We start from the raw sequence: 23,726 nt of genomic DNA, 5'->3' as shown, positions 1-23,726 counted from the left end.
CCCTGTCATTTTCCCCAGCAGACAAAATACGTGAACCCTACTAAGAAACTGTTCCTTGCTCCTCTGCCTACCTCCCTATTTCGGGTTGTGATGGAAATGAAAAGCCAGGCGAAGGGCAGATTTCATGTGCACCGCGGTGGTCTGCATGCACGCTCTTCCTTAACCTGCTCATAGGATTTATCTCCTGTAATGAGGACTTCGGTGTGATTGCATGCTAAGAGAGTTGTATTTTAGGGATTTTATTTTGTTCTCTTGTCTCTACTAAAAAGATACATTTGTGTTAGATGACTAAAATGAAAAACATCCCCTGAAGAGTTAATTAATTACTTCCTTTTTATAGAAGGCAAGGTGTTTGCTTAACATTTGTCATTACCTGGCTATTCTGATCTGAGTCTTTGTGAATACAGCCATTGGCATCACATATGGATATAAAGCAGAGGCACAGGGCTCTACTCTGCCTTCAGACTCTGAAATTTCAGCTCTCAGTAGAGGAAACAGGTGGCAAAAAAATTACTATGTTTTGATTTGGCTTTGCCTGTTAACACATAAATTTGAATAGTCTTATTTAGAATGACTAAATACAGCATATAAATAGAAATTCACTTAATATATATGTTGCTTTTTAGTTCTTTAAATGGTATTTTTAAAATAGTAAGAAAAAGTTATTTTGTGTATTTCATGAAGGTGTTATTATTTTTATATGACTGAGAATAAAGAATTCTTGTGCCTTCCCAATAGGCATAATATCTGAATTTAATACATTTTCTCAGAAAAAAAAGTCATTGTTTTCTGGAATGAGTCCTCTTATGGTAACTAATGCAAGATTTTTGATGGGGGCAATAAACTATTAATATTGTTTATTATGAAGTACAGCACAAGATAACTACAGATGGAGGGAAGACCTCCATATGCAGTATTTAATAGGAAATTCAGAAGGGGCTCCGTGGTCTCACAGGTATTAAGAGAGTTAATTGCGTGTGTGAATTGGATAACTAATTCACCTTTGTTCAGACATTATAGACAGCTTTTATCTGAGGATACCAGTGCATTACAGACATTATTGAATTAGAGGTCATGTCATCTGATAGCGAAATACAGCCACCTCTGGTGTGGAACAAAATAACTTGCGTAGTAATAATCCATAATAATTTAGAACAAGGTCAGTAGGATGAATGTAATTATAGTCAATAGTCTATTACCCAGCGTGGATTATTCATGTTGGAGATTATCTGGCAAATTTTCAATCCTAGCTTGCCTCTGTTATTTGTGGCTCTGCCTTCTCCTTCCTTCTCTAAATCACACTTCAGTTTTTCTTCTGCCGTCTTCTCTTCGTCCCCGGACCTCTTAGAGCTGATGCTCCAGCTGATGTTAATGTGGTAAGACAGTTTCATCAAGCCTGGATGTCACAGACGTAGGACTTTCAAGTTGGTCACTGTTTAGCTCATCTTTACCAAGTCTCTTTCCCTTTACGTTGGCCACACCTTGCTTTGAGTGACTGCAGTTTGAACTCGGAAGAGATACCTCTTTTGACTTTCTTCAAGTGAGGTATCTGTTGTTTAATTTTAAGAACTCTTGTAATACAAAGATAGTAGCTTATAGTGCAAATAGGAACTCTCAATACAGTTATTATTCCACGGATTTATTGAGCAAGCACTCTTTTTAGGTGAACGAGCCAGGAAAAGAGCCTACCCTTTTGAAATTTGAATTCTTTTTCTGGAGGTCAAACAGGAAAACAAAATAGAGGGGTGGATGCTTATAGGGATGACCATGGTCTTTAACCTGGGGAGATGTAATAGAGAACAGCGGAGGGGCCACTGTAGATTACGTTGTCTAGGATCTCTCTCTGAGGAGGTGACCATTAAGAGAAGTTCTGAGTGGCAAGAGAAACAACCATTTGAATGTAAGGTCCAGTCCAGGGAGAAGAGTGGAAACAAACTTGGAATGTTTGATGAGCAAGAGAGGAGACCACTGGGCCGGGGATTTAGCTCAGTGGTTCTGCCACCTGCCTCAAAAGTGCAAGGTCCGGAGTTCGCTCCCTGGTACCAAAAAAAAAAAAAAAAAAGAAAGGAGACCATTTGGCTGGAGTTTGGGAGGGGAAGCCAGCAGAGCCTTGGACAGCAGGGTGAGCCCCGGGGCAGGACTTTGCCCAGGGATGTTGGCAAGCCATTGGGTGTCTTAGGCAGTGATAGGGTCTGATGTACATTTTTAAAAGTCGCTCTGCTGTTGGGTACGGAATGGGTTGTAGAAAGTTGTGTAGGGCACGGATGGTGATGGTGTGGGCCTCTGGGGCCTAGATCAGGGAGAGGAGAATCTATGCTCATTTCCCTGGTTTGGCTTGAGCACTGCGATGAACTGGACGATAAACAGGGTATTAGCTTTAATAGATCAGTAGAACTTGATTAGGAGGATCATGGGTTAGGACTTTTGCATAGGTCATAAAAAAGCCACTTTCATATATGTATATATTTATTACTGAAAAGGTAAATCTTGAACAGTTGTTTTCTCCACAGTACAGATGCTTAAATATTTATGATTTGTAGCTTCAGTTCTTACTGCTTATAGAAGTATTTTTGATTTACAGGAGTCTCATAGACTCATTTTCTTTCTATTTTTGACTCATTCAGTTAGAAATTTGTTGAGTGCTTAATGGGAGGTGCAGGCATAGTGCTGACATAGAGTGCACAAAACAGAAGACTTTGCTTGCATGGGACCTATGTTGAATGATAGAGGAGGAAGAAAGAGACAGTAAGCAAACAAGGCTTTCTCCATAGGTATTATGGAGAGAAAGAAAGGAGGGGGAAGGAAGTGCCAGAGGGGCAGGGGAGTTGCTGTTTTGTATAGGGCAGGACCTTACTGACAGGCACATTTCAGTGGTTGCACAGGCCACTCTCTGCTGTCTGGGTATTCTGTGTGAGACAGGAATCCCCTGACGAGTGCTGAGCAATGGAGTGACAATGTAAGGATCCCGGTGGCTGTCAGTGGAAAACAGGAGATAGGCAGCCAAAGGCAGCAGCAGGGAGACCAGCGTGGATGTGGTAGGGCTGCAGATGAAAATGATGGCACTTGGACGCCATGTTTGTATTAGTCCATTTTCTAGCAGCATAACAAAATACCTGAGGCTGAGGACTCAATAAAGAAGAGGGATTTATTCAGTTTATAGTTCTGGAGTGGCGCCAGAATCTGCTCAGTTCTGACGAGGACCTCGTGGTTAGGGCGTCATAGCAGTGGGAGCATGTGTGAGGAGGGGATCGATCGCATGGCCGCACAGGAGGCCAGAGCCACCCGGGCCCCTGAGGACTACAAAATCCCTTCTGCTCCAAGAGCACGACGCGTGACCCCATGACCTCCTCCAAGCTCCATTCTGAAAACCTCGGGTACCAGGCTTCCAAAACATGAGCATTTGGGGACACACTTAGACCATAGCAGGGTTAGTGGTGGCGGTGAGGAATGGTTATTACAGTTTGAATATATGTATGTGTGTGTGTGTGTATATTTATATATAAATATATATATATATGGATGCTTTTCTGGGGTCTGAATGTATTTTGGGGGCAGAACTGACATGATTCTGCCTTGCATGACTACAGGATATTTGGCTGTCTCTATCAATCTCTTTCTGGTTTTTTTTGGTGGTACTGAGGATTGAACCCAAGCCCTTTGGACTGAGCGAGATCCCAGCCCTCTGTGTGAGTGTGTGTGTGTGTGTGTGTGTGTGTGTGTGTGTGTGTGTTTACAGTCTTGATGCAGAGTCTCTCTAAGTCACTAAATTGCAGTTGCTCAGATTCTTCTCAAACTTTCAGTCCTCCTGCTTCAGCCTTCCAGAATGCTGGGATTACTGGGGGCTACTACCATGTCTGAAATACTGAAAGAATGAGGTTTCCATTACCAAACTGAGGGAGGAATAGATTTAGAAGGAAAAATCAGAATCTGTTTGGGACATGTGAGTTGGAGATGCTTATTAAATATCCAGGTGGTGTTGAGAAGGAAGCGGGATATATCAGACAATATTTTAGGAGAGAGGTTTATTGTTCCTTTCGATGACTCTCCGAAGTCTGTTTGAAGGAGAAGTGGGGAACCGATACATTCCGACAAAGCAGTGAGTGTTTAAGCTTCTAAAATGAGAGCCTAAGTCTTGATCCCCATGTAGATACCAGTGCTACAGAGGGCTCCATAGTAACGGGTGAGCTGGAGAGGAGAAGAAGGACGAGGCCAGAAGATCGGGGCTGCGCAAACCCTGGGTGGATGCATCAGACAGGAGTGGGAAGGGTTCCTCCCCGAAGCCCTTGGGGAGTTCTGTGGTGAAATAATTCTCTTTTTATTAACTAAGTTTTTAAATTATAAAGCTAATCTGTAAGCAAATATATCCAAACTCTATAGAAATATATAAAAATAAAAATTCTCCTCCCTATTCACTTTAATGCCCAGTCCTAGTCCCCAGAAGTAAACACTTTTATTGTGTTTGTCTTCTAACACTTTTCTGTGTGTAAACATACATTCCCTACTTGTTTTTTTTTTTTTTTTAAATGTTTTAAAATGTGGTTCTTACCATACTGCTTTATTGCTTTTGCCCACTTGGCAGTGTGCCTTGGGCACCTCTCTTAGAAGTTCAGGTCTGCGTTGAGGGAGACAGCGTTGTGGAGTTAAAAGCAAGGGTTGTGAGGGCTGCCCGCTCGGGACCTCTCCTGCCCTCGGGAGCTTTCCTATCAATAAATATCTTCCTACTTTAAAAAAAGAAAAAGCAAGAGTTGTGAGCCAGGCCATAGGAACGCAGTGCTGGTTTGAACTGTTACTAGTTGTGAGACTTTGGGCAAGCTGCGTAATCTTTCTGTGCCCCTCTTCCCTGATTGTAACCCAGGATGTAATAATTAGCTGCTGTATCGGATGATGCAAGGATTAAATAGTCGGTGTGTAGAAAGCACTTAGAATAGTACTGGGCATGTGGTAAGTGCTATGCATTTGCACATATTGCGATGATGTTTTGGAGTAGATACAAAGTGTTTTACCATAATTGACTCCCTCACTAATTGGTCTTTAAATTGTTTCCATTAATTGTATATAAATATTTTTGCGCGTTTCTTCCATATAGAAACATTTTTATTTCGGTAACATGTCCCAGAACAGGCCAGTTAGTAAAATAGATTCTAGAAATACAGCCTATGCACAGCCCTCCTTCCTCAAAAATAACTCTGAGGGTGAACATTTCCCTCCCCCTGGGCTCACTGGGCACGACAAATGTTTGGCAGCTCTGTTTGTGGTCTGAGTATGGGACACTGTGTCCATGTCCCTCCCCTCTTCTTAGGGTGTGGCAGCAGTAGCTGGTCTCAGGTCTCTACTGAAACCAGCCCAGCCAAAATTTTTGCTCCCTCCAAAATGTGGAACCAAAGCAGAGAGCAAATGGGTCCCCTCCGCTGGAGTTGGGCAAGGCTCTGTGGGTTTTAAGTTTTTAAAAATTAAATTATGTTTTAGAATTTTTTGTTGGACAGATGTCTTGAAATGGAATTTCTGGGTCAGAGGATGATTTCTCTCATTGTTATAACAGTATTTTGTCATACGTATTAAATTTTTAAAGTCCAAATTCCGGTCAAGCATATTAACACATTTACTGTGCAATCTTGTAGAAAACCAATAAATTAAAATATGATGAGAGACAAAAAGAGTTTTAATTAAACCTCATGAATTACTGTTTTTATAGCTTAAGATGATTCAAAAATTGCAATTTCATATGCTTCAAAAGAGCTTAGTAAAATTGGCTTTTTTTTTTTGTGGTACCGGGGATTGAACTCAGGACCTTGCACTTTTGAGGCAGGTGGTGGCACCACTGAGCTGAATCCTCAGCCCCAGGGCCTCGTAAAATTAAAATTACAAATATTTTGGGTATTTCCTACTTGTATTTTGTGATTTAGCAATAGCAGAATTTTTAAGGCCAGTGTTACTATTGTTAAAATAATAATGTTGATGTGTAAGTTTGTTAGACCTGATCTTAACTCTGAGAAAGTAAAAACCCATCCAGCTTTTGTGGTGGAGAAATTTCAAAGGGAGTAATGTGTTCTTGTAGATTGTGATTTTCATGATTTTACAACTAAAAAAACGATGAGATATGACAAAAATTTCATTTCTTTAGTTCCGTATGAGCATTAAGTTTCACTGGGCACTCAACGGAGAATGAGAAAGAGTTAAAACAGTTTGTTTTCCCCCCTTGAAAATACAGTGTTTATAATTCATGCTCCGGTACTTATTTAGGCTGGGAACAAATTCCATAAAAAAATGCCAATGATCACATTTAAAATTTTTATCTAATAATAAAAGCATTGGAAATTAAATAGGTTCCCATTTTGGTTAATCCAGTTGCTAAACTTGCCAGTATCTGATGCAGGCAGCTCGCTGTAAAGATGGTGCTGTTATGCATAGCTTAAAGGAGCGGATTCTGCTAAAGCAGTTTAGCAACACATAGCAAACACATTAAAAATATTCATGCTTCTTGGTTCAGTACTTTCATTTCTGGGATTCTATCCCAATGAAATAATTGGAGATGCCAAATATTTGTATGTAAAAATATTTATTATTGTAGTTATAATAGTAAAAGACTGGAAGCAACTTAAATGTCCAACAGAGGAACATTGAAATCCATCATAATACCTACCACGTGGATGTGCTGTGCAGCCACTGCAGCTCACTTTCTCATGAAAATTAGAAAGTGTTTACAAGCTGATGTTAACTGTGAATAAGAAACTGAAAATAAATATAGTAATGGCTTAATAGTGTTTATCATTAGATGGTGGGATTATGATTGATTTTGATTTTGGTCTTTCTGTTTTCTGTATTTTCTAAAAATGTTCCAATAAAATTATATTCGTTTTAAAATAGAATGAAAGTTTGACCCTCCTAAAATGACATTATTAGTACTACTTACAGACCTTCTTCATTGAAAGGTTTAGAATTTTTTGTAAAATATTTTTGTAAAGACGGGATCCTTTTATAACTGTTTAATAAACATTTATTTGATAACTATTTTACATACTAGATAGAATCCCCTGCCTGCAGTTGTTAAGACCTTGCCATCTGGTAAAGGAGAATATAGAAACATAAAAGTAATATTAATATAAAATAGAATGTTGTAAATGTCATATGAGGGATGAAGTGATATAAAGGACTTGGAGAAGATAGGAATTATGTGAGTGAGGGAATACAATGAAGCTGGTCTAAGAGAACAAATTCTCAAGCACCTTCAAGAATGGGTAGGATTTTGACAACCGGATGTTGGAGCAATTAGTAGGGAAAAAAATTCTAAATGCTAAATGTAGTATAAGGAAAGCTCAGGCTGAGTTCTGCAGGGGAAATCCAATTTGGAGGAATTGTGTAGTAAGGGGAGGACCCAATTGTGAGTTGATACTCTATTCTTGAAGGGTTCAATTCTTGATGTGGAGCTGGTCATGATTCCATAGGTCGAGGGGACCTGAGTTCTTGAATGGAGAAATGGTGTGATAAAATCGGTGCTAAAATGGAAGATTAGTTGGGCATCAGCCAGTGTGCTAGAGCAATAGAGCAGGCACTTCAAATAGGGTCTCGCTGGTGCTGCAGTGTTATCCCAAGAAGCACAGAGAGAGCATTCAGAGAATTGAAAGAAGAGAATGTCTGGGAGAAACATTGAAAGAAGATCCTGTAGGACTAGGAAGAGCAAAGAAGAGAAATCATCCAAGTTTGATCCAGTTTGGGGGACAAAAATAATTTAAGTACAGTGAATTTTAGATTTCAGTAGCTCATCCAGGTGGAGTTGGCCTAAGAGCAAATGAAGCTTACCTGAGAACTTCTTAGTGGTGTTTCTTGCTGGCCACTGGAAGCCTCCAGAGGCAGATGCTGTCTACTTGGGATGGCGCGTCTCCTTCTGAGGTGTCATCATCTGATGGGACCGCTTTGGGCAGTGGCTGCCAGGCCCTGAACACTGTATGGAAAGTAGGTCTAAAAAGATGAAAAAAGCTTGGTCCTTTCCTTGATGTAGTCATAATCTAGGAGAGTTGGAAACCACCAGTGGCATTTTATTTGGATTGCATAAGAATCTCAGCTTCAGGTTCAGGCATTATTATTAGAGTGTCACAGTATAGGCATTTGTGATAAGAAGAATGTGGTTATTGTTGTCAAAAGACAAAAAACTTAGGGAGTCAATCTTTTGTGAGTGAGCTTGAAAATCTAATGTGAGTTCTTAATCATTAGCTTGAACACAGGAATTGTAAAGCACTGAATACATTCTAAAGAGGTCAGAAAGCAATTAGCTAGGAAGAAATGAGAAGGAAAAGTTATACCTATACCACTGTTACCAAGGGGAAAGACTGTTAACTAGATCACTGGTAGAAAGAGATGTATGAGAATCCTAGGATTGATATTATGACAGTTATCTTTTATTGAGCATTTATTCTACATTAAGCACAGGCTAAGGTGCTTTATGTACTTACTGAATGTGTTGAGATGAAAAGTGAAACAAATTTTTTGGATGGTTCTTTCAACTTTTACATATGCCAGTTGACTGCCAATGATTATTTTTCTAAAGATTTGGCTGCCTTTGTTATATGATACTTAATAGCAAGATAAACTTTTCTAACAATTTTCTGCCTTATATTATTATGGGGATTTACTTTTAATGCATTATTAATAAATTTCCATTCTTGGACTATAGTTATATATACTTTCACAAAGTATGCTGCTGCACCTATTGTTTTTGAGATTTCTGGATCAAATTTTCTTTGATACTTCTTTGATATATTTAATTTAAAAACAGTTTAAAAAATTTACTAGGAAGAACCAGTTCTTCATTGCTACCTCAAGTTAAATCAGGTAAACAATGTAAAAAAACATCTGTGTACACTTACATGAGAGGCTCCGGATCATAGAGATTACTGATTCCTGTATACTTGTTTTAATGATGTTTTTAATCTGTGTCAGTGTTTGGTACTTATTATAGTTTTTTATGGAAAGATTCTAGTTAGCAAAAATTCTGAGTTTTTACTGATGAAAACAAAAGAAAAATATGGTGAAATAACTGCATAGCATCTATTGCTGGTAAAATGCTGGGCTGGCACATTGTTCAGGGCTGGAGCACTTGCCTAGCATGTAGGAAGCCCTGGGTTTAATTCCCAGCACTGCAAAACGAAACAAAACTACTACTACGGCTACTACTAAAACAACCCAGATTATTTCATGTTTATTTGATTTTTGTAAAAGTGATTTATATGATTTTAGTTTAGTTTATCTCATTAATGGCTGCCCAGTTAGTCTTCCTTCAGATTTTTACTTGTTTTATACAATACATGACATGTAGCAGGGTACATAAAATAGGGAACTATTATTAACATGTCCTTTATAAAGGAATAACATATACAAATGCCAGATTTTCCCTCTGATTTTCTATTGGACCATTTCAAAATGGAATATGATTGTTAAGTTTTTTCAACTGTACCATACAATTTTAAATAGCATTATATATTTCTGCTTGCTCAGTTATTACATAAACAGGTCAGAACATAATTGTTTGTTTCTAAGATGAAGCAATATTTAAAGCAAGATTTTAACTGTGAGATTTCATATTAGTATTTGTTATAACTGATATCCCTTCAAAAGAAGAAATAAGTTGTTATTTTAAAAGTAGTTAATATCAGAAGTTATATTTGAAATCATACTTTCTGGGTAATAACATTTAAGTTATATCACATCTTATTAAATGTTTGTCTTATAGCACATTTGATATTAATGAGTATCATTGACTTGTGTTTGATTATTAGAATACCTGATTTTTCTAGTGGCTTAAATAAATGTCAGTTTGGGGATCTTAATTTTCTTTTGTTGTTACACTTGTTCACAGGTGGCAAGCTCTGGTCATATCTCAGTAAATTTCTAAATAGAAGTCCTGAAGAAAGCTTTGACACCAAGGAAGTAACGAAGTCCATGCTTGCTGAGGTTCACCTGCAGCAGCCAGCTCCCAGGCCTCAGGACAGCAGCTGCTTTGAGTCCAGGGCCAGCGATGGGGGAGGTGTGCTCAGAGTTCTTCCTCTGAAGACCAGTCTCACTCCAAGTTCTCAAGAGGACAGCAACCAGGAAGACGATGGCCAACACAGCTCTCCAAAGTGGCCCGATTCTGGGTCAAGTTCAGAAGAGGACTGCACTACTAGTTATTTAACATTGTGCAATGAATATGGTCAAGAAAAGATCGAACCAGGGACTTTGAATGAGGAACCCTTTGTGAAGACCGAAGGGAAGGATGTTGGTGCCAGAGCCGTCCAGCGCTTCCCAGCATGCCTTGTTGCCGACAGTGCCGACTCCAGCACACAGCTGAGAGCTCACGAGTTGAAGTTCTTCCTTGGAGATGAGGACTCTGAAGCACTTCCTTCTCCAAGAACATCCGATTCCCTTAGCAGATCAAAAAACAGCCCCATGGAATTCTTTAGAATAGATAGTAAGGACAGCACAAACGAATTTCTGGGACTTGATTTTGGAGAAAAATTGTACAGTCTGAAATCAGAACCCTTGAAGCCATTCTTTGGTCTTCCAGATGGAGACCACACTTCCAAGAGTTTGAATGCCAGGGAAAGCAGGGTTGAGTTTACAGCTCTGGACACCGTTAGCAGGGGCTCAGATGACTCAGTCCCAGTTATCTCGTTTAAAGATGCAGCTTTTGATGATATCACTGGTACTGATGAAGGAAGGCCTGATCTTCTTGTAAATCTACCTGGTGAATTGGAGCCACCAAAAGAACCTGCAGCTATAGGACCTATTAAGTTTACACAGACTTCCCTAGGCAGAGTAGAAAATAAGCTGCTGGAGGCTCCGGACGTGTTAGGTCTCCGGCTTAGTGCTGAACAATGCCAAACCCCTAAAGAGGAAGGCTCAGAGAACCTGAGTGGCCCCTCTAGGCCAGAGACACACTATGTCCAGGAGGACCTGGGGGTGTTATTTGTAGCAGCTGTTGATCATAGCGGTTCAGAAGACGCGACTTTGTTACATAACTCAGTTCCTAAGTTTGGACGACTCGGAGTAACTGAGTCGGCATTAACTGGAGACAGCGTGGAAGAAAGCTTATCCCATATTTCTAATACACTCTCAGGTGCTAACAAATATAATGCAAACACAGACACTTTAAAAACAGAGGAAATATTGCTGTTTACAGATCGGACTGATGACTTGGCTACTTCTTTATTCCAAAGAAACTCAGAGACTAAGGGCGAAAGTGGGTTAGCCCTGGAAGGAGACAAGGAAATCCATCAGATTTTTGAGGACCTTGATAAAAAATTAGCACTAAACTCCAGGTTTTATATCCCAGAGGACTGCATTCAAAGATGGGCAGCTGAAATGGTGGTAGCCCTTGATGCTTTACATAGAGAGGGAATTGTGTGCCGCGATTTGAACCCAAACAACATCTTATTGAATGATAGAGGTCAGGAACTTTTGCAAATGCATTTCTTTTTATTCGCTGTTGCTTCCAATTAACTGAGTAGGCGTTTTATCTTGTAATTAGTATCTTCATTTCCTGTCTAGAGCTTCATTATCAGTGCGGCAAATTCACCCCCAGTAATAGCTTCTAGTACTTAATGATGCCATTATTCTTAATGATACTGTTTTTAGCTACAAAAGGAGTAATTACAGTTCACTTCTGCAGAAAATGGAAGAGAAAAATGTTTTGATTTCTCCTGTCGTTTTGTTTTTAGGACACATTCAGCTAACGTATTTTAGCAGGTGGAGTGAGGTTGAAGATTCCTGTGACAGCGATGCCATAGAGAGAATGTACTGTGCCCCAGGTTAGAGCAATCTCCTAAAATGTTTCACTTGAAAAAGTGTCTCGGCAGCTCTTGTTTCTTTATAGAAGTTATACATTTCACTAGCAGTTCTCATATGTGTTGGCTTTGGTTGTCTCTTTTCTTATCCTCCAGAAAAGAAAATTACAAGATAAAACATTACATAATCCACAGATAAGTATTTGTATGTATATATATGTGTATATACATCTGTCATTCTTGGTAAGAGTTTATGCTTCCCTCGCAATGGATTGTTAAAAATGTCTTAACCTAGTGTTTAGAAGAACTGTTTAATATCCTGAGTGTCTTTACATGGATGACTTTTATAAGCTGTGAGAGGTAGCAGACTGAAGAGTAAAATTCATAAGGCTAAAAATGGATGAAAATGAAGAATGTTAAAAAATACAATAATGTCATTTCAGTGATGAGCCAACCTGGCATTTCAGACCATATTTTAAAGAGTTCATTCTGTATTTGAGGTAATTAGGAAGCAGGTCCTTGTTTTTAAAAATAGCCTATTTAGCCAATATTTGACACAACAGGTTTCTCTTGTCCTTACTGTATTGTTTATGTTTTTAAAATTAGAAATTTATTTCTGTGACCATTTGATCCTATGTTGGGAGTTTTAAGTAACTTAAATCTGTGAACTGGGCTTGAGTTATTTTCCGTTGTGAGTTCAGAGTGGGATCTATTTGAATTGAAAGTTTGTTCACTTTTTGCCCAGCACTACCCTCTTTGGATGACTGGAGTCGCCCCGTTTGTCACCCTTTGACCTTCAGAGGAGTTTTAAGTTAACTGTGTTAACACGATCTTGGTTGTTGATCCCTTACGGTTAAAGAGAGTGCTGGGGATTGAACTCAGAACTGCTCTACTACTGAGTGACATCCCAGCCCTTTTTATTTTTTGAGACATGGTCTTGCTTATTGGCCCAGGCTGACCTTGAACTTGCAATCCTCTTGCCTCAGCTTCTTGAGTAGCTGGGATTAGAGTAGTGCATCACCACACCTGGCTTCAGTACAGTGTTGAGTGGCTGCTAGCAGGCCTGGCTGTTGTTGTCAGCTAATCTTGTTTAGTTCTGCTAACAGGAAATTATTATAATTAGGATTCAAGCTTTATTCTTTTTAGCTATAACCTTCATTGTTAAGAATTACTTCTGTGGGGCCGGGGATTTAGCTCAGTGGTCTTGTCGCCTGCTGCACAAGCACAAGGACCTGAGTTCGATCCCCAGTACCAAAAAAAAAAAAAAAAGAATTACTTCTGTATTGAGGAATGGGAAAAAATTCTCAACCTACAAAGCAAGTATCCTAAAACTTCTCCCAACAACCATTTGAGAACTGTCACTCTTTTCTTTTAAAGAGTTTTTCCTGTATTTTTTTAATCTTTTCCCCAAAGTAGGACTCTTTGATTTAACTTTATTCGTAGAGAAAACAAATCATGCCTACAATTTTTTCTCAAATAGATAACATGATACTGTTTTTTGAAACCATATTAGTGCGATACAGTTAATGTGAGAACAAAAAACTTCATAGTAAAATCACTTTATTATAGTCTGGGTTTTACAGATCCCCTGACTTTCTAATTTGATAAGAAATAACATTTTAGGTACTGATCAACGTACATAAAAGTATTTATTAATTATTAAAATTTGGAGTTTTTAAGATCCAAATTAAATTTGGGAGTTCTTTTGAGTGAAGCCTGTTACATCTTGAAGTGCAGTGTAAAACGTAGAACAAAATCAAACATCTGTGGGACATTATGTTTATAACTGACTGCTTATTTCCTGTTTTTATTGTTACTTTTTTTTATATTGAAAATGGTATTTTGACATTCTAGCAGATTATTTTTCTTTAGTCTTAAGCAGGGTTTTGTTTAATATTCAGAGTACCTTGGCATCCTGAGAGGTGTAATTGTGGGATAAAACAATACTACAGTCATCGACAGATGTATACTTTTAGGTTTGTCTCCTGAAATACTAAGTTCTCAATCATGAATCTCATAATATACCAGCAGGGGGCAGTGTGCCATTAGTGGATTTTTTTTTTCCTTTTCCGTCCTCTTCCAGGTTGTCCTTCACTCGCATTTAGGGGATAAAAAACCCCTGGAGTCTAAAGAGGGGTTTTGTTGTAATTATTTGCATAAGAGAATTGTCCCTTGAAGCTTTGTGAGTTGCACAGGTGTTCCAATATCAGGGCATGCATTGAACAATATGGAAAGTTTTGCCTGTCCATGGGCCTCTTAACTTAGCAACAAGGAGAAACAAAACCAGGCATGGTCTTAACAGAAAAGTGATACCAGTATTCTAACTTAGATGATCTCAAACCTAGAGAGTCAGAGAACTTAGTCAACTCTTAGGTGCTCTCACCTTTTGCTTAAAATACTAGGGGATTTGGAGCAAAAATCTGTAACTTACTGTTTTTATGAGACCAAATAGCAGTGGTACTGATAAAAACTATAGGTAGGCATTCCTCCTTTCTCTTAAATGGTGGGGTTAATGACAGTATTTCATTGTTTAAATGTAATCCCAGCACTCTGGGAGACGGAGGGAGGAGAATCAGAAGTTTGAGCCCAACCTGGGCAACTTAAGTGACTTAGTGAGACCTTGTTTCAAAATAAAAATTTTTAAAAAGATGGGGCTGTCCCTCAGTGTGAAGGCCCTGTGTTCAATCCTCAGTACTGCAAAAATAAATAAAAAAATAATTTTAAATTTAGTAAGTAATAGAAAACTGAACTCTCTTTTGATATATCCTTAGAAACAGCAGGGTTGAATTAATTCCCCTACCAACTCCCTCTCCCCTCCCCATACCAACTCTAACCTTAGTATTATTGTGCAAGTAACTCTAAAGCGTGTTGAGCAGCTAATGTTTGCTTAGAAAGTAAAGTTGTCACAAGATTATGATGAGAACCGTTCACTTCTGTTTAAACAGCATGCAGCTTTTACCCGGCCACTCCTCCCTCCTGGGAATCCTTATCACATATTTGTCCTAAAAACATTATCCACCTGCCCTGTGCTTTATAATATCAGCAATGTATCTTTTTATCTTGTGAGTGAGGTGCCTTTATATTTTGAGAAAAATTTCCAGTAACAGATTCGATTTACATGGACAGAAACTTGAGCAAATGCCAAACTAGCAGGGGGGCCATTATTCTGCTCTATAAATAAGTTTAAAACAGAAAAAACACACACACAAAAACCTGTGAATCAACATGTTTTGGTCTAATTGAGGGGAAAAGCAAGATAGATAAATTTTGAAATGCAAATGATCACCTTCTGTTATTGAAGAATAGTTTTTGCCAACTTTGTGTTCTTAGATTTTAAAATGTCCCAGTTAGTTCAACAACGTATATGGCCAAAGAAGTCCGATGCTTACAAACAAGTTCCTGCAACAAATCTAAGACCTTTTTTAAAAAGTTGTCTCTTTAAATATTAAAACAAACCCAACAAGAAAAAGACAAAAGCCACGGAGCTGTCTCTGTCTACATCTGTGGAAAATCCAGGACGTAAATGGCTGCAGCTGCAGACCCATCCAGCGGGTCTTAAGAATACAATTCACTGATGAAACCCAGCCCTTTCAAAGGAGAACCCATTCTGTTTAGGTCCACTTTGTCTCCTTAGGTGTTCCAGGATGGTTCTGTAGGAAGATTGTACTTTAAATAAACATCACTCGTGGTAAATGGGCTCCTCTCATACGCAGACACAGAATGGAGTTCAGGAAGAGAGAAAGCAAAGAAATGGTCCGCAGAGCAAGGACACGTTATATAGCATGACAGTATAAATACACACAGTTGCCATCTTAGGAGGCTCTTAGATACTTTATTGGGAGACTTTTAGACAAGTTCTTCTCTTTTTCATTGTGAGCGATTATAGAAAAAAACTGGGGTAGTTTATGTATTCTTTTCCAAAGGCCTTCCTTATAATTACTCTGATTTTATTTCTGTTTGAACACAACACATACATACACAGACACAGATACATAGTCTTTAGCCAGAGGATTTTATATGCTTTATCATGTGATAAAGTACAGAGTTCATTTTAGCTATAAAGGAAAAAGTAAACAAGATGTCTAGGAAATACTTAATTTTTTCATTTGCTACCAGTATTTTTTTTTTTTTTACCAATCTTAACTCTCATTTTTAAAAAAGCAGCCAGAAAAATAATACATTTATACAGTTAATCATGTAAAGTACAAAAGACTATATTTGAAAGTTTAATGTGAGATCTAGCACAAGTGAGTAAAATTATGTTAGTTATTTTGCTAATACTGTATAATCACTTCAGTTTCCCATTCTAGTCTTAAACAAGTTGATATGGTACCTTTTAGTCTTTTAGTGTCTTCAATTTTATTTTCTCCCCAGTTATGAACCTTTTAATTTAAATGCTTGAAATTTACATTATTATTTTTCAATGAATACTTTTCAGACTGGAGAATTTCTAGGTGAATATGTGTGTAAATTGAAGCAGTCCATAATGCTTCTCGCTGCAGCCCAATCTCCACGCTCCCAGATGTCAAATGACAGCTTTGCTTCCTCTGTTAGGCGATTTCACACTTGGAAACAGCTCACAGCTGACGGTGAAAAGTGAAACATAGAAAAACCATGCTGAAGAGTATCTGCAAAATTCAGTTTTAGAGCATGACATTTCTTTACTACCATCCTTTGCTGTTCTAGCCTGACTTTATCAAATAATTCATGAATATATTTTTTGGGGATAGTCTCTTCTGCCCTTCTCCATAAACATGCTTTCCACCCGATTTCTTTCTTTTAAAGCATGGTGCTCTGTGTGATAGTTAGGTATTTCATAATTAGAACTAAAAGTCAGACCATGTACAGTTTAAAATGTTAGAAGTTTAAGATTTAGACTATTTAAATGGCATTGGAAGTTACCAAACCTGGCTGTTTGTCCCAGAGCCAGCATTAACTCATTGCATGATGTTTGACAAGTTACTGAGGACTTTACAGGCCTCAGTTTAACAGTAGTAAAATAGATGTTTTGAGTATAAACAAAATCAAATCACCAGTGTGATTTGGGCTCCTCTCATCATCTGACACCCTTTTTGTACAAAATGTAATAAAAATTCAAGTTCATCTTAGTAAGGCAAAATATTTTCCCCCAAGGATTAGTATTGATTTCTCAACTAACAGTAGTAAGGTTAGAAGAATTATTTTATTTGAAGAACCTTTTAAGAATGTGCTTTTATTCATTTGTGGAGTTTGTACACACTGTGTATCATCTAGAAATGAAGGATTTATGGAAAGTATTTTCACTCAGAGGAAGAAGCTTAGCTCTTGAATGCAGTGAAAATTGAATGCAGTGAAAATTGAATGCCAATATTCTCAACAAAACAAAATTGCTTAGAGAAAAAAGGATTACTTAGGTATAAGAATTTGTGAGTCCTGGATAATTTCAACAAAGGAAGAATCTAATTTTAGGAATGTGAAGTTGACAGAGAAAGCAAATAAATAGTAGAGATGTATATTTTAAAATAATGATATAATCAGGAGATATGTCTTTAATACTAGAGTTGTTTTTTTTTCCTAAAGGAGAAAGGAGAAGGTAAGAGGGAGTTGTAGAAATAATTGTAAAAGAATACAATATTTGTGAGTAATAATGACATATGTTTCAAACATTATCTCTTTGATTTACTTTTAAGCAAACTTTGGCAGTAACTCTCGTATGCATAGTAGATATTTTACTGTTTTTCTTGAATGATTGCCAACTATATTTTATCCTTTGCTTTTGGTTCTTATTGTCATTAAAGGTCTGTTTCATCTAAAGGCAAACCAGTAAATTGTCAAGTTTGCTATAAAATAGTAGAAATTTTATACTGAAGAAATTCCCTGGTGTATTTCTCCTCTTATGCCGAGAAAGCTTGTCATGAGTACAGAGTATAAGCAAAAAGGGACCCAAAGCTACACGTCTGACCTCAACCTGGCAAAACCCCTCTGATGCAAAGGAAAGGAGAGTGTCTTTAGGAGAATTTGGAAGTCTGGATCCTGGGATCCATCCCTAGACAGGATGTATTCTAGAATCCTCACAGATAGCTGAGCTATTGGCCATGACCTTCAGATCAGTTAAAACTTCTTGTGTCAGGCCAGTGTATGATTTGTCACTGGTGGCAAGAATGAGACAGGATAATGGAAAAGAGTTCAGCCCCTGTTATTTGGCATCATGGTGAATGATGCATTAGCCCATCCCAAGAGAAGAGTTCTTCAGGTGTTAGAACTAGAAAATTCACAAGGTTGGTGATTTGATAATCTTTTCATACAAATGGGTGAAATGTCTGGAATTTCTTGATGCTTCCTGACAGTATTGGTAGAGGAAGCTTCCCATCAATATAACAGAGACTTGAGGTGATAAACTGAAGAGAGAAAGGTTTATTTGGACTCGGTTTTGGAGCTTCAGATACAGGATTCGTTGACCCTGTTGCTTTGGGCTTCTGGCAAGCATCGCGTCCTGGTGGAGTGGGGTATAGTAGAGCAGATCTGCTCAGCTCAGCTCAGGACAGGGCAGCAAAGAAAACGGGGCCCCGGGTCCCATGGACCTCTTTGAGGCCACGCTCCCAGTGACCTAGAGACCTCCCACTAGGCTCCATCTCTTAAAGGCGCCACCACCTCTCAATAATGCCATGCTGGGGACTGAGCCACTGGGGACCTCTCAGATCCAAACTATAGCAGGCGCTTACCTAAACACTTATATTATCAAAGGGAGGTTAATTTTAACCTTGTATTTACTCCAAACCTTTTCCTTTATGATCTGATGCAAATTCCATGTTCAGAAGAATGAGGGTAGAACTTCACAGTTTTAAGTAATACCTGCAGAGTAATTCTTCTTATTTTTAATGTCTAAATTGATTTTTGGCAATTCTTCATTAAATTGGCCTCACCACTGAGTTGTTTTAAAGAAGAAAGTGAACTATCTTTTGGCCCTGATATTTAGCAAAGGCGATGTAATGCTGAGTCTTAAGCATTATTTTCTACCACAGTGGGGTCACTACTTTGATCAAATCATCTGCTCCTGTACTCCCTAAAATCTTGTCAGTTTGAATCCCTGTGACGTAACCAGGCTTACTCCTTCTGAGCAATTCTTCACAAGTATTTTCTTCCAATAAATGTTTGAAAATGCTAAGGTTTTAAAAATTAATGATGATAAAGCAAATAGGATTCTTGAAGCTCCTTTAATAGCAGTGCGTGCTGCTGTCTGCCTGCTGAGCACAGCAACAGAGCAGCAGAGAGAGAGAAAACTGTGCCTGTCACTCTCACAATTTTCAGTTAGCCTTTTTCTCATCAATCAGCTTTAATGGCTTTGGTTGGGTAACACTGTGACACCCGATGGCTATTCAGCATAGAGTTGTTGTGATATGATCAATGGAAAATGGAGCGTGCTGTTGGTTTTTTTCCTCCTAGAAATGCAGGGTGAGAGAGTAAGCAAGATTGTATAGAGCTCAGAATTATAATTATAATCAGTCAAACAGTAGTCATACAGTAGTTACCCATTTCTTATTTTATGTCACAAGAAAATGGTATCGTTATGATACTTTAACTCCCTTGAACAAGTAGTTCTTGGCCCTGGAGTGCTGATTCAAGTGAAATCAATGAGTTTTCACCCAAGTTGTGCAGATAATTTCAGGAAGGCTCTGAACATGGTTTCCAGGTCACCATGACAACAAGCAATCCAGAGTTGGGTTGGGTAGGGGGAGAAAAGCAGACAAGGTGGTTTGCCAAGCCTCACCTAAACTAGCTCCGTGGAGTCGGTGCCTACATCAGCTCTCCACAATATGGAGGGCCCAGGGGTGCAGGTAATTAAATTATCTGAAAACCAGTTGAATTAATAAGGAGGAGGTGGCAGGCAGCAAGGCTGGGGACTGGATGAACCGGAAACAAACACAGAAGGTGGAGCTGGAGGGAGCAGGGAGAGGCGTGGAAAGTTCCAGCCGCAGCTGCTCAGCTTCCCTGGATCATCCGCTAACCTGTTAGAGTGATGGGATCCACAGAACTTAGTTCATCCACTGTGTCTGAATAAGCAGCTGAGTACATGTCAGAGGCTTTGTCAAACAGAGCATGGATTTGGACAGCTCACATTTTCTGAAATAATATAAAATAAGAAAAGAGGAGCAAGCTTCCCATTCCAAAGAGTGGGTTAGGAAGTGGAAATTCTAGGCTCCAGTTAGTCTTTCACCCTGAGAATTAAGATCTGCCTTAGAGAGGTCGTGATGCCTTAAGTTGTGTCTGCCCAGAATAACTCATTCCCGGTACAGGGTCTCTGTGAATAGCCGTGCGCCTTCAGACCTTTAAACTTTAAACTGCTAAACATTAACAGTTTACCTCATAGGTATCAGAGGAGCAATGCAAACCTGGAATTGAAATAAAATTTTAAGAGCTGGGGGTGTGGCTCAGTGGTAGAGCGCTTATCCAGCAGGCGCAAGGCTATGTGTGCGGGGGCCGCTACAGAAACAAAGCCAAAACCAAACCAACAAAAACGGAAAGAAATTTTATTCTCATACTTGATATGGCTTTTAGTTTTGGTTTCAATTGTAACATTTTGTCTTGTTTATGGAAATTTGAAAAATGTGCCTTTATATCTAAAATGATACCCCAGGGAAAGCTAGGTACTATAGTTGTCCTATAATGTACTTATATGAGTTTGTTTTGGATTACATTTAAAAATATTTCTAACTGATACTAATGATCTCACTAGTCAGCTATTAGAGCCAGTTTACCTATTGATTCGTAGCACATTTTGGGGACTCAGAGTCCTGACACTGAGCAGGGGCAGGGAAGACTTCGTGTCACCTCCCATCCTGTCTTTTTCCTGCCCTCGGCATCCCTCCTCTGTCCCCGGAGGTAGCAGCAGAAGCAGTCACTGTGCTCTGCAGAGGGGACACTGGTGTTCCCCTTCTCCACTCCTGGGGCTCATGTCTTGCCTGGGATCCTGCAGTCGGCATCCAACTGACCTCCGTTCTCACTCTCCTCTATCTCTGCTTAGATAACATTTTAAACATATAAAGTGCAGAGGCCTTGATATTGATCCATATGCTCAATGAGACTTAAAGAAAACAAGTATGATGAGGCCTTTGTAGGTCCTTTGAGAGCCTTGAAACGGTGCTATAAAATACAAGATTGGTGTATTTATTCAACAAACATTTATTAAATGCCTCCTGTGTCCCAGGAGCCTGAAACAAAAGACATAATTGGTATAATATTGACAGTTACTTTTGAAGTGTTAAATCAAAAAGAGACTACCCAAACAGAAGACATTTCCAGTTAGTTAACTAGGACGTTAATAGACCTTTATAGGTGAATATTTATATTTATAGAATGATACTTTACTGAGCTAATAAAAGACAGGCTTAACTGTCCCTCTTCCCACAGTTTAGTTCTATATATTGTTGGACACAAAACATGCTTTCTTCTGTGTTTCTTTCTCTTTGCTCTTTAGTCATCAGCTGTAGTGGAAGACTAATGCGCAGCCCCTGCATAGAAAATCTTTATACACAGCAAGAGCTGGTGAGAGAAATTGACTAGGATTTTGTAATTCTAGTCCCTTTCAATTAGCAACAGATGCTGCAGGGAAAGACTGTCTGTGTAGGAATACAGTACGAATGTTTCCGAGCTCTGGCTGATATGGGATGCTCATTGCAGAAGAAAGATGTTCTTTTCCTTGGTCCAAGTGTGTAGCTAATGACAGATAAGCTTTTTTTAAAAACCTACCTTTCTCTACTCCTAAGTCCATTAATGAAGTCTGCTTCCCTTGGAAGAAAGTTAACTTCTTGACCAATTGTAACAGCATCTTAAGTGTTACTGAACACTTAAAGAATTTGTAGAACATTCAGAGACTGCAGCTTTCTTTTGATTATGTAAAAGTATACATGTGATTAATTGTGAGACCATTAAGAATTCACCTTTATTTGCATATTGTCTTATTCACCAGAGACCTCTCTTTGATCCTAAAGGATAATATTTTTTGTTACTTCTGTATCTTTTCCAAAATAGAGTTTTGGAGTCCTTAAATTCAGATATGTAGTGTCTAATATTTTTATTAGTTTGCACAAAAAGAGTCCTGTGGCCTTGAAAAACTATATCTTTTTCCTGGAAAGTATACTTACTACTGATTATCATTTGAATGTATAGGTCTGTGGCTTTAAAATTGGTTATTGTTTTGATATTTGGATGAGATGTTATATTATTTATGTGATAAATTGTCCAGTATCTAAACGTTGGCTTAATTAGAGTGTTACTTAAACACATTATTTGTGGCAGTTGCTACTTTTTCATTGAGTTTTTTTTTGATTTTTTGGTACTGGGGATTGAACTCGGAACCTTGTGCTTTCAAGGCAGATGGTGGAACCACTGAGCTAAATCCCCGACCCAGTTGAGTTTTTTTTTTTAGTACCGGGGATCGAACTCGGGTCCTTGCGCTTGCGAGGCAGGCAGCAGAACCACTGAACTAAATCCCTAGCCCCCAGTTGAGTTTTATTATAACTTGAGAGTGAAAAAAATGAGGCTTCTAAGATTGTTTGTTTAAAAAAGTGTAGTTAAGCAAAACAGCTTAAGAGAAATATTTACTTATTCTAAATTGGAATTTTTGTACTTGTGAAATTCTCTCGAAAGAAAGTTTTGAACCTTGCTGTATTTCCTGCTGTATCCTGGAAGGACAGTAGTAGCAGCAGAACACACTGCTGGAGGAGGTTGTGGGTTGTCTCTGGAAAGCATTTTAACAGTAAGGTCTTCTACAAGAAAAGTACATTCTGAATTTGGGATGTTTCAGGACCACAGTTGCTTAAAATAGAAGACATTTCATCTTTACAAAACTGAATAGAAAATTGGTTTTCATTTAAAGCTTGAGTTTAACCTGCATTTTCCAGTTTTCTCAGTTTTCGAATGCAGTTTCCAACAGATTTTTAGCCCTGTCTTTGATTTTGTTTTTGAGGCAAGCTTTGATAAATCCATGCAGCCGAAGCTGCATAGTCTTAAAAGGCTGGCCCTGACTTCAGTGTTGGAGGGTCGCAGTGCCTCCCCAGTGTCTCTCCAGCCTCCCCAAGTCTTAAGCGCGCTCTTAGCTGCTCCCTCTGCCCTACCATCCGCAGAGACAAACTCTGGTTCAAGTTTATGCTTCTGTGTGTTCCTCCCTATTTCTCAGGCGCTGGCTTGGTATAGTTACCTTTGGGGTTCAGGTTAAACACTGTCATTTCTGGCTCTCAGAGGGAAACTTTGAAGACTCTTGGCTGTCGTATGGCCTGTAAACTCTCTCGTGCTGTTTTAGTGAGACTTTGGCAATGTGGATGACCGAGCTGCAGTATTTTTCTGAAACATATCCCGGCTTGCTGAAGAGTGTTCTATGAGGTGTTAAACAAATCAAACCAAAGGCAAAGCACACCTCGTGGTGTCCTGTCTTTCTTGTTTCATTTAAACATGTTTATTCACCTGTGAAACACGATAGTTTGAATCATGAGTGGGAATCGATGAGATTCCGTAGTGTAGTTAGTGTCAGGGTGGATTGCACTACAGCAAAATTCTGCTCATTTTACTGAACTGTTTGCACATTTTAATGCCCCCGGAGTGTGTGGGTGAGTTGAAGTCTGTTCTGGAGCTGCCCCTGTGTCCCTTACATTAAAGGGTGGCCATGAGATTCGGTGCCACTGCTGCGTTTCCCTTGCCACCAGGCACTTGGCTCTCAGGGAGGGGCTGTGGCTGTGGACCGGAAGGAGAGAGGAAGACGCACGCATGCTCGCTGCTCCTTTTAACAATTCCACTCCTTGGGCGCCTTAAATTAACGGAGGAAGAAGTTGCAAGAAGGCTGTTAAGTGCCTGGAAAGCACTTCCCAGGATGGTAGAATTAAGGTTACAAGAGGTAGGAAGAAAGGTAGACTTCAGGCTGCCCTCATTTCAGGGGACCTGAGTGCCACCCCAGCCAGGCTTACAGAGCGGCAGAGTGAGTGGCCTGCCACACCTCTG

At 39.0% G+C, this 23,726-nt stretch overlaps 1 protein-coding gene across 13 annotated transcripts in view; it reads left to right on the top strand.

Annotated features, from left to right (window-relative positions):
* Window positions 1–23,726, top strand: part of Rps6kc1 (ribosomal protein S6 kinase C1) — a 176,162-nt gene that overhangs the window by 136,151 nt on the left and 16,285 nt on the right. For all 13 annotated transcript variants that reach the window (XR_015444471.1, XR_015444473.1, XR_015444469.1 and 10 more), the window contains 2 exons: window positions 9,851–11,419; window positions 11,691–11,780. Coding sequence is in view for 5 of the 13 variants with exons in the window: in XM_004853554.4 (XP_004853611.1) it covers window positions 9,851–11,419; window positions 11,691–11,780 (1,659 nt within the window). In the remaining 8 variants the exon portion in view is untranslated. The remainder of the gene's footprint in view (window positions 1–9,850; window positions 11,420–11,690; window positions 11,781–23,726) is intronic.

This window comes from Heterocephalus glaber, unplaced genomic scaffold (genome assembly GCF_053883595.1).
Source record: "Heterocephalus glaber isolate CG9 unplaced genomic scaffold, H.glaber_assembly_v1.0 deba00001600, whole genome shotgun sequence".
Lineage (NCBI taxonomy): Eukaryota > Metazoa > Chordata > Mammalia > Rodentia > Bathyergidae > Heterocephalus > Heterocephalus glaber.
This window is presented reverse-complemented; position numbering and strand designations above follow the sequence as displayed.